General features: G+C 36.5%; 1 protein-coding gene across 4 annotated transcripts in view; it reads right to left on the reverse strand.

Annotated features, from left to right (window-relative positions):
* KCNJ6 (potassium inwardly rectifying channel subfamily J member 6) overlaps positions 1 to 12090 on the reverse strand; it is a 154622-nt gene that overhangs the window by 95998 nt on the left and 46534 nt on the right. For 2 of the 4 annotated variants that reach the window (XM_090122585.1, XM_090122588.1), the window contains one exon: positions 9961 to 10009. The exons of the other annotated variants lie outside the window; for them this stretch is intronic. In XM_090122585.1, coding sequence (XP_089978711.1) covers positions 9961 to 9985 — 25 coding nt within the window. In that variant the 5' untranslated portion in view covers positions 9986 to 10009. The remainder of the gene's footprint in view (positions 1 to 9960; positions 10010 to 12090) is intronic. 4 annotated transcript variants of the gene reach the window in all.

Consider the following 12090-nt stretch of genomic DNA (forward strand, 5'->3'; position numbering starts at 1 on the left):
CTAAACTCAGTGAAATGTACCACCTTTAAGGACAAGCAGTCGTTTTATTTGATTTTTTGTATTTTGATTTACAGCTAGATTAGCAAAAATCCTTCATGACACGTGACATGACTCCATGGCATAAGTTCCTACAAGCAACAGAAGAAATCTGCAGTATAGAGATAGCAGGCTCAGTTTGACAAAGATAAATATGTCAGACAATTCTATTTCTCGTGAATGAACTGAAGTGGTAATTTAAAGTGTCATGATTTGGAAGCGTGGTTATCTCTGCATATTGTTCACAATCAGTAGTAATATAACAGAGTCTGATACTGTTCCATGCATAGGATGAGCTGCACAAAGATCTACAGATATAGATTTGGAGTTGTACAGGAGCATCAGATTTGACCTCTGAGATAAAATAACTGATTAAATTTCACCAAAGATCTGAGGCCAATCACTTACAGTCCTCTGAAACACGGCAGACCATGAAGGTCAGTGCAAAAGTACATTTTACAAGCCAACTGTATTGTGGGGTTTGTTTCCAGTCCCTTTGGCCATACTGCTGTCATTCCCCATAATAAGGGTGAGAAAGGACTCATCTAGGGAAGGCCTGGCCAGGGCTCACTGAAAACTGTTCTGATACTAGCCAATGACTCTTCTCACAGCTTCAGAAGTGCCACGGTTTTTCTTTGCTACCTGCTACCTTGGCCTTCTTTGTTATTTTGTATGTTGTCTAAGGTCTTGGGACTGAATTGCAATGGTTTTGCAGCCATTCTTAAAGCTCTTATTACTGCTCAGGTAGACACAGGAATCGCAAACTGATGCTGTTTTAAAAGGTGTGTGGAATTAGAGCTATGGGAATAACAGGAAAAATTATAACTACTGAATGACACTCATCAGGTAGGGCTGCTGGTGGTGATTGTAGTAAGTAGTGACAATAAGTGGTGAGAAGGGAGATACAGGGCAGTATCTCAAGCAGACTGATGTGGAATAAACCATCCATGGAATATTTTATTGCTTAATTTTCATTGATTAGTGGATCACTTCCTTCTAGCTTTCCTCCTAAAGGATCATCACCATCTAACTCCTTACATTTAAATGTCCAAATTACTAAACTGAATGGTTGCTGTCTGCCAGCCCATCCCAACGAAGATTACTTTAAAATCTTTGCCTACTCTATGGTAATTTGTGACAGAGTGTTTCATAAGCTGCATGCTCTGTGAAAAGTGTTTCCTCAGATGTGTTACCAAATGTGATTGCTCTAAGACTTTCTGAAATCTGTCTTTTGCCACCTCACCTTTCTACAAGTTGGTGTTGTCAGGGAAGAAAAACAGAAATGCGTCTATCTATGGTATTCTTCCATCAGTTGGGCTGTGTCTGTCCTGAGCAAACATGGGATTTTGTTTTGGATGAATATATTGATTCTGATTGTCTTTTTTTGTTTGTTTGTTTGTTTTTTTAATGTAGATGTAAGCTATTATGTCAAACTAAGAATAGAAATTGAAATTTGTACTCTGAATCCAATATCCAGTGGAAAATTTCCTGAAGAAAAAGGGATATATCAATGCAAAATGCAAGAGTTTCTCAGAGTACCTTTGCTTCTGCTACTTCTCTGTTGAAAGAAACACCACCTTTTATAAGCAATTCTTTTTAATTGCCAATTAGGTGAGTAAGAGCTGCATGCCTTCTTTTGCAGCTACCAGTATTCTTCTTCTGTGTAAGACTTTCTCCTTTTCATTATTTTGCTTATAGCTATATGGATTAAGAATTGTACTTATGAAGTACAATCATGACAAAGCGGAGGGTATGCAGCAAAGAGCAACAAAGACTGGAGGCCCTGAGTGTTGAAGTGAGATTATAAGACCTAACCTTGCAATTCAATTATGAGGTGATTAGGGAATGTTTTTCATAAATTGGCAAAGATATGAAGAAGTGAAGTAGGGCAGTTATTTACAGGACATAATAATAATTATAATAATGGGGAGAGGGAACAATCTCTAGTTACATGGCTGTTTCATGCAGTGCACGATTCTAACAGTGAGGACCAGGAAATGCACAAAGTCATGCCCTCCTTTTCTTCCATGGAGATATGCCTGCACGTGTGCCTTGGCTGGAATGGTAAAGGGTGCAATAATGAATTCTTGAATGTAGAGATATGTAAGAGCCACTTTGCCCAATCACTGCGATCCCTCAATCTGGAGAGAAACAGTGCTGCCCTGATTTGATGGAGGACAGATCTTACATGTCTCTTCCTTGTTGGCTTTTCTTTCAACAACTCATTTATTGCTGGCAATGACTCTCACTGGAGTCTTTTTGGTTTTCTCCTTCATGTAGTTCAAGGTATTTTATGGGAAATTGAATAGTGGTAAATAAATTTGGAAGAGCTTGAGCTATGAGTGCAGTCAGTGTTTCAGAAATAATACACTTTGAATTAATGTGTTCTGTACACATGAGAGAAATTGACGTGTAGGAGTTGTTTTGCCTGTAATAAGGTTAATATGGTCCCTGCTATCCCCACTCAAATTTTTGAATAGCAATGGAGGCAGGTGAAAAATGCAGGAACAATATAGTCTAGCCAAAGGGATTAGCTTAATATCCGATTATAAGGCTTTTAAAAGACATCTGTCAAAAATACCATGATAAGACCTTTCATTCATTGTTTATAATGAATAATGCAGCTGGGCTCTTTTCCCAGTACAGTGGAATATTTTTCTTTCATATCAAATAGATTATCCTACCATATTCTATGTGATTTTCCATTAATTGATCCTGGAAGCCTTTGCAACTCATTTTCAAAGACTAAGAGTTTCAGAATCCAATCTATTTATGGTACTAACTTTTTAACAGATGTTCCTTGTATCACAGAATCACAGAATCACAGAATCGTAGGGGTTGGAAGGGACCTCCAGAGATCATTGAGTCCAACCCCCCTGCCAAAGCAGGTTCCCTACACCAGGTCGCACAGGTAGGCATCCAGGCGGGTCTTGAACATCTCCAGAGAAGGAGACTCCACAACCTCCCTGGGCAGCCTGTTCCAGTGCTCCGTCACCCCCACCGTAAAGAAGTTCTTGCGCACATTGGTGCGGAACTTCCTATGCTCCAGCTTCTGGCCATTTCCCCTTGTCCTGTCTCCGCACACTACTGAAAAGAATCTGGCCTCGCCACTTTGCCCCCCACACCTTAGATATTTATAGACCTGGATCAGGTCCCCTCTCAGTCTTCTCTTCTCAAGGCTAAACAGACCCAGATCACTTAGCCTTGTATGTCTTGGAAACCATTTTTTTCTGGGTAATTTTTCTCTTAATTGTTGACCAGCTTTCTTTACTATTTATCATTCTATACCTATTTACTGGAACTAAAATCTATTATGGTCTCTTATCTGTTCGATAGCTCAATAAGCCTGAACCAGGTCAGACAGCTTTTTACAGCTTTCAGAAGCATTGATTCTGCTTTTCACGTTTTCATTCACCTCATCTGCTCACTGTGAAGACAAATGATTGGCGCCTCAGACATTTTTAATCACTTCTTTATCATATGTGAGTATGAGCTTCCTGCTTTTTACATACACAGTGTGGGCTTTTCTTTCAGCACTGAACACTGCTCACTTCTCCAGATGAAGTCTGTTGATGAATAGCACCTTTGGAAGACTTAAGTACATGTTAAATAAATACAGTCTAAGCGCTATATTAGAAGAACATTAAAATTGTGAAACCAAGCACAAAATAGCTGTAAATACAGAGCTGGCAGTGCTTTTGCAATACTAACTAGCCTGGATGTGAGCAAATGCAGCACATCATATCATAAGGGTATATAAATGAGGTAATGTTGTCTCAACAAAGAGTTCAGCCATTTAATTGACATTCTGGCAACTCAGTCCCAAATGGAGGTCCTCCAAAACTGGTAATTAAAATCTGATGTAACTTCTTATTTTGATAATAAATGTCCGCACATGCTTAAATTAATTCTGGTCATACCCAGTGATACTTCTGCCCTCTCTAAAGATTTATATCTAAATCTCCCTTTAACCAAATCTCATATAGATTCACAATTTTACCCAAGTGCTGTTCAGAAGATATTATAGCAATATGACTGTGCGAGTTTTGTAGAGAGTAGTGCTGTGGGAAGCTATGAAGGTGCTTTTTTTTTTTAATAGTTTTGTGTCTAGACCACTTAGATTTAGTGCAGAAAATGAGTGTTCACTTTAGGAAGCACATGACTGTAATAACCTAACTTCACTGTGATATAAACTGCAGCAATGCTAAGGAAAGACACAGAAAATTCTGGTTTAGAAATGGTTAATCCTGTGCTAATAAAGACTGAGGGAAGGACTGAAACACACCTATTATAGAAAATGACAATCTGAATAATTTCTTGTTGAAGTTGTAAGTAACTGGGAATAGTGTGCTTCAAGAAGCACACAGTGTAGCCTATCTACAATCACAGATCCTTTCTGAAAAACAGAAATAATTACTTAGTTTGTAACTCAGCTCTTAGTTTTATCATCCTTGATATTTTGAGTTTGATTTTCACAAACAGCTTAATAAAGTAGTATGACTAGTGCTATCAAAACACAATGTGTTTTTAAAAAATCTAAGCTTCTGGAATCATATGATTTTATGAGAGTCTTCATTTTCATTTGGTAAAAGTTTTTGTCCCTCACACTTGCAGAAGAAAATCGAAGACCATTGGAGCCTCAGAAAAGGCCAATCATTGTTTAGCCAGGACTGGAAATACAGTCAATCTGCTTCCTGATTAAGGCAAATTTCTTTGTGTTTTAGCACATATATTAGTTTCAGTTCTTCCAAACCCCTTCTGGTAGAGCACTGAAACAGAAGAACTTTCTGTTTTCTTGCATAATGAAGTTTTGCTTTAGAATTTCATTCTCCTCTCAAAACTTGACCTTTACCATTAGGAATAGACCGAATTTTCATTTAATTATAATAGCATTGTTCATTCTGTTCTTTTCATTATGTGCATTAGCTATTTTCTGCTGAAATAATAATAATAATAATGAGATACAGATTCTGGTTATTTGAAGTTTAAATTTGACAGAAGTGTTAAGTGAACAGTTTTGAAATTCTATCAACCTATACAGACAGTATCAGTAACCAGATATTCCAGCTAATAAAGCAGCTTTATAGCTTAATATTTGCTACAAAAGCCTTCTCCAGAAATAACTATCACAACATAGCTCTTATGTTACTGACAAAAGTGAAAGATAATGAAAATATATATTGTGAAAAACCAAGTTTGCTATTCTACAGTCGGTGTGCTGTTATAAAAAGGCTTACCATAAAGTGATTACTGAGTATCTTGAAAATAAATGACACTAACTTCCTCCAGCATGGAAATACATTTATTGGATGAATTGTCTGAACACTGTAGAGTTTTAGCACTTGGATTTTGCCAAGTAAGAGTCTGATCTTTCTAAATCATCATATTTCGTGTTGAACTGGATATTTGTACTTATAAATATTTTCTGAGACTGAAGAATCAGTCTTCTAGACCTGCGAGACAGAAATAGAGCCTTTAGGATCAGCCATTTGAAGTCCTGATTCAGTGCATGTATAGCTGGAGTTGCATTCATGCCAGGTAGAATTTACACAAGCATCACTGACTTGTGATGTGGTGGTAAATAAGAACATGTTTGTCAACAAAACTGCAAAGAAAACCGGTGCAGTATGGGGGCAAAGATGAAGTTGGAAGTTCACAATGCTCTATAGCAAGAGAAAGTAATATTGGGTATTCATTTACTTTTATGAACCACACACATTTTTCTTACACATAATAAAGCAGTAACTCAAAATAATTAGAACTGCTCAAAAAAATCCAGAGACTATCCTGGTGTGTGTAAATCTGGCAGTGCTGGGATTTTTAAGTAATTCAAAACAGAAACATTTTTCTCTTCATAAACCCTCTCTGCAAGTGTGAGAGAGCACTAGGGACACTTCAGATTCAGATGATGGAGACAAAAAGAAAACATTTGTGAAAAGGACTCTATTACAAAACAGATTTCTTCCGGGTTTTGTCTGCTCTTGAAAAGTTATTCATATTAGCTTGATTTTTTTTTTTTTTTCTTTTCCAGAGAAAAATTAATGGCAACTATAATTCATGCTTTGTCTGGAGCCATATAAAGTCTAGGTCTTCATTGTTTCACTGACATTGTAAGTATATTTACAGACATTTGCAATACAGATTATATTAAAAAATGAAGGAACATCCTTGTTTTAACTAACTCCTCTGCTTCTGACTGTTCTCACACATGTCTACCATGTGGCTTAACTGGGAGCCAGAACAAAAATGGCTGTTTATTGAAGTACCTCTACTGCCTGAGGGCTTTTTAATAGGATGTCACTTCTGTTTAAATGCTTTCAGACAGCCAGCCATACCCACTTCTGATTCTAGCCTGTATCAAGTTCACACTGCTTGTGTCACACATTGATTATACTGCATTATATGGCACACTAGATCTGTGCTTCTGCATAATTCACAACTTAGACCATCTACCTCATTCACCAAAATATTCCGAAGGGTGATCATTCCCAAGGACTGAATAGTTTTGTTCAGGATGTTTCTTTGAAATGAAATTTGTTTCATGTTGGCCAAACACATCAGGCCAAATTTCTGGTATCTTCCCCTCCAACTTAATATTTGCTCTTCTACTTTTCTTGCTGTGCTTTAAGATATTCCCAGTCAAGACGATGGCTAAATCATTTGATTTAGAATGAACAACAGTGCACAGGAAGCACAAGAACAACAAAGACAGAAGAAAAAAGTAAAGTAAAGGGAAAATACTTTTGTTCATTTATACCTCAGCTTTTAAGTATTCTAAGATTATATGAGGTAAATTGCCCAATGCAGGCTATAAAGAAATTTCAAAATGCATACAGATTTTAAGGCATTATAAAGGCATTCTTGGACAGCTCCCTGGAGCTCAATGCAATTATGGTGGCTTTCTATTAATTCTGTGCAAGTGTTGTAAAATAATATCTTGGGGCAAAGTGTACTCTTACTTGCTATGCATTTCTGCTTATATATCAGCTCTTAGGGACTACTCTGAAAAACTTAGCACAGCATTTTCTTCTAGTTTGCACATTAACTGTTCTATAAGAATGATTTTCTCTTTCACTTACTTTTATTTTAACCTTTAAGACAGACAGTTCCCTCAACAAATACAAGTATGAGGCTCTGTCATTATACCTCGCATACCTCCATCATTATAAAAAAGTCCTATTGAAACCTGGTGGAAACTACTAAAACATTTTTCCTTACCATTATTTCTTACAGTATAACAGATCCCTCCATTCACCGCAAAATGAATATACAGAACGTGACAAAATATGAATCGTTATCCCTGGAACAACATGAGTGTTTTCTCAGTCTTTCTCTTAGTACACCAACTGATGGGAATTTGAGGTATAGGGATTTTATTAATGGAAACATATCTGGAGAATCCTTAAAGAGAAGTAGGTGTAAAGAGCAGTGCTTGGAAAATTCATCATAACATTTTGGTAGAGAGAACAGACTGGAGAAGTAAAGGGAAGGTGGCTGATTATTCTTGGAGCTGTTCAAAGTGGTGAACAGAGGAAAGAGAGAATAAGTACAGACGTGGGTAAAATTAAAAGGAAAACAGTCATTTTGCTAGATTGGTGCCATGATCAAACTATATCTTGAGGCCTTTGAATACCTGAAAGGCTTTTCTTTATACTCTTGGTTGCAAGAAAAAGGCTCTGCAGTACAAATCAGAGGCCTAACAACCATTTGCCTTTTCAATAACTCTTTGACCTTTTTTTACCCATAAATCAGTTTGTTGCTTCACTGTTCCATTTATTTGATTTTAATCTACACTAGCTTTACAATGAGCTCACTGGTATATTCACTTTTTTTTTTTCCCCCCAGACTGTAACTTGGTTTATGATATATTAAAATATTTTAAAATGTCATGAAAGCATCTGAAAATTTCATTAAAGTCTTTCATGAATCATAAACAATACTCATAAAAAGTGGCAGTAAATCCTTTTAAGAAATAAAATAAAACTAATTCACAAGAAAAATATGAATCCTAAAGGAACCATCCAATGTATTTCTGAGCTCATGTTTCTGATCATGTATGGACTTTTGTAGAAGGCAGTCCACTAGTTTTTCAGGACGTTCAGAAAATCTTCTTGCCTTCAACTAACACTTCTGAATGAAGTTCCTTCACCTTGTCCCAAAAAGACTGTGCAAAACCAAGAAAGTACATAACACACACGTTATTTATCTATCTCCTTACATTTTTGTTAATATAGTCCTTCATTTTCTCATCTATCCCCATGCGTCCAGTTCATCAGGATATCATTATATAGCTATCAAGCATCCATTTAAGACAAAGAAATGGATAGTGACCCAGCATTAATCTAAGAAGGACATTGTATCTCCACAGAAATTAATGAATTAAATGTACTATTTCTTATGCCAAAGAAGAAGATGAAGTTTCTAACTGTTTTTCGTTTTGGACCTCACTGAACTGTATTGTTGACCTTTACACTGTTACTGTGTAGGTTTTATTGCACTGTGGAGAAATACTTTTCTCTACTTATTAATACTGGACAAGGCACAGGAGTGGGATCCTGTTGATCAAAAATTTGAAAACGTCATTTATACATCTCCCTTAGAAACCAGAATTTTGTCAGGCCTTAACAGAAGAAGAGAGTGGGGGACAGTAAGTGAAGAGATCAGCATTCAGCACACAGCTCCATGGCAAGAACTCTGGCCAGTGCTTTAACAAGTTTGACTACACATCAGTAGAATTCTATGTGTCTTATCTCATTTCCTGCAATTTTCAACTGCTTAGCAATGCTCTCTCCATTGTCAAGAGGGCTCTTAGTTTGACTTCTGAGTCCTATATGTGCACACAAGCTTTAGGAATATGACTTTACCTACATGGATGTTCTGCCTCTATGCTTTTCCCAGGTTTGCAGAAACTTTTTTTGTAGAATAGATAATGATACTGATATATATATAGATAGATTTAGATAGATATAAATAGATAGCAATGGTGAACCTACCTTGCAACAACATATGTAAGGAAATACAGTCAACATTTGAAAAAGGAAGCTATGGAAGTGGAATAACAAAAAGGTAAGGAATTGCTGTCCTAGAAACAGTCCTTCTGGACATAAACAACAATAAAAAGTTAGAAGGAACTTTCTAACGTAAAAGAGTCTTTTGCAAGTCTGTCTTTCCATTTTTCTATAGGCACAAGTTAAACAGGATAAAAGATTCTTCCCTTTTATTTCTTCAAGTTTGCATAGCTGTGCAGCCAGATTCATTTTGGGAAAAAGGTGGGGGTTTTTCCAGGATTTCTTCCTAAATTCTCTCCAAATTTTATGCAGGAATAGATTATCCTGTCTGAGACTCTCAGCTACAAGCATTTACAGGTACTAATCCATTATCTGGATCTTATATCAAAGAGAAAGCACAATTGACTTCTTCTTGGCTACATATTCAAATCAATGTACATGTCTTAGAAACCAAGGAAATCAATGGAGAGATTTCCACAAACATCTCTGGGCATAATTCCTGTTGGATAAATCTGGAACAGGTGACAATCCTGAATACTTGTATTGGATTTAGTAGGATCTTTTGTAAGCTTGTGAAGTGACTTACACTCTAACCTGCATCAAATAAATTAGACTCATTAAATCCACAAGAATTTATACTCTCAAAGTGAAATTCAGGCTCATGAAGTTAACCGGGTAGCAGCAATTCTGCTGGATTTAGATCCAAATACAGGTGATTAAAACAGTGGATAAAGAAAACAACTTTCTTTTTTGTAGGGGATCTTTTTTTTCTTTTTAGAGGAAGTGGGATGATATATGATGAAATTAGGACTGAAGATAGGGCAGGAATGAGATTTTTTTTTGTGTGTGGTGTTATGTAAGGGAGTAGAACAAATGGAAAAAGGAAGTGGTTTTACTTCCTATTTTTTGTACTCACTCATCGACTCTGTCAATTTGGCCATCTCTGTTTCTTTTTTGGACTTCTCCTGGAGGAACAGACAAAATAAAAAACATATATATATATTTATATTAAATACACTTGAGTGTAATTTTATTTAAATTTACTCCTAAATGGCCAGCACCACTGGAGGCTTCTTCCTTGTAGTCTGTGGATTGTGTCAGCTTTGAAGAATGAAACTTGCATTTCATTCCTTCTCTATGAGTGTATGTGTGTGTGTATTTAGTTGGAGTAAGGGAAATTATTCTATCAAACTGATAATGGAGTAGGAAATCCTCCCATTTTATACTCTACATTGTAATTCACAAGTGTGTTAGAACTTCCTGACAAAAGCTGTGAAAAAGGCCATCCCATTAGACAGACATACTGAAAAAACAAAGTTCATTTAGAGATAAATGAATTTCAGATGGAAGCTGGAGTGAATGACACATAGCATTGGGTTTGTCTCTAAAATGAACTGATTGAAATACTGTTTATTTCTTTGGTGTGTGAGGGACTCCCATTCAAACCTGCTTGTCTTTGTCACTTGTTTATGGAATAAAATTTTTAGTCTAGTTTGTTTTCCTGTTTTATACAACTGTAGCTGCTGAAACTACACCTATTTTGGCAGATGGATTGGTCAAACAAGAGTGCTTGGATTTGGTGAAGTTCCCCTTCACAAAGACTCAAAGCATGCTTTATGGAAAAAAAAAAGCTGCTGATTTCAGAGGCAGAATTTGGGTGGAATTAAAATCAACACTACACAGCCCTTTACACCCTAAATTATCTGTTTTTGAGAAGCTCTGGTCCTTGCAATCTCAGAAACAATATAAACCTCTTAAGTATCTCAGTCCCAGACCCGCGGGTAAGCAGAGCTAGCAGTTACCCATCCAATAACTCACTGATGTATTTGGAATGAAAAAGTCCTAGACATTTACTAACTTTAACCGCAGATGGCAAGTCAAGCTGAAGGGTAAAGGGCTTCTTATCAGCTTCTATTAATAATGGTTGTAGGAGCTGGACCTAAGCCTGTGCTGAGGACAGGAGACAGGACCTCACAGGCTGTGAGTGTGCAGATGTTAGATTTGATCCAAGCAGCATATTCTCCCAAGAATGTAAACAGAGGGGTAAATTGTCTCCAAGACATGACGCTAATGGGCAGTAGCCCCAAACTGTTGCTGCTAGCTGCCTATCTCAGCTGTGGGTCAAGATGCTTTTTTCTGTGTTGGGTGGCCTGCAGTAGCTGCTGAGAATAGGATTCAGTGAGCAGCATCTCTCTGTGGCTCAATTTGTACCAACAAACTGCTCTGGGGCAAGTAATGAGTCCAGAATTGTGTGAGAATGGTCCCAATCAGATGTTGACAACATATCTTATGAAGATATTTCACTATGAAGTGAGCAGATCCCACTGCAGAAGTTTCACCTATTCATATCTGTTTTATCCCACCACTGACTTTTATTTGGTATAAAAATCTAAAGGAAATTTTCTGTATGAAACAAAATAATACTTGTACTAGCAAAATCTTATATTTCATAGCATTAGAAAACATTGGAACTCAGGACATAAGCAAATCATGTTTCACAATTGTTTGCAAAAAGGTTTAAGATTATATCCCCAATCAGTGGTGAGTTTAATGCCATAAGCCGTGTTGATAATGTGATAATGTAGTATTCAGCATCAGACTCATGATTACTGTGAAAGAAAAAAGGAAAAAAAGGAATTGGCCTTAGAAAAAGCACGATTGCCAGTTTAAAAAAAAAAAAAACAAAATTAAATGGTAACATATAGCAATTTCTTGCATGGCATTAATCATCAAAGTACTGCACTGTGGAAATAATCAGGAATTTGTGTCCATGTTGCTTTCTAATGTGACCTTAAAACACCTCTGTTGCTAGAGAACTTAGTTTATCAGGAATGAGCAGTTGGGGAAGATCAGTGTTGAGCCCTCAAGATGGGAGGTTGGATTTATTAGACTAAAAACAAGTTGTGATTTTAAATATTAATACTTTGCTCTTGCATGTTATTACATACATTTTACTAATGATGATGTATATCATAAGAACATAGGAGACTATAATGTCATTTCCTTATTAAAAGAGAGTATTTAATATACTTGAAAAATATGTTTT

The sequence above is a fragment of the Phasianus colchicus genome, chromosome 1 (assembly GCF_987193195.1).
Source record: "Phasianus colchicus chromosome 1, bPhaCol1.hap1.1, whole genome shotgun sequence".
Taxonomy (NCBI): domain Eukaryota; kingdom Metazoa; phylum Chordata; class Aves; order Galliformes; family Phasianidae; genus Phasianus; species Phasianus colchicus.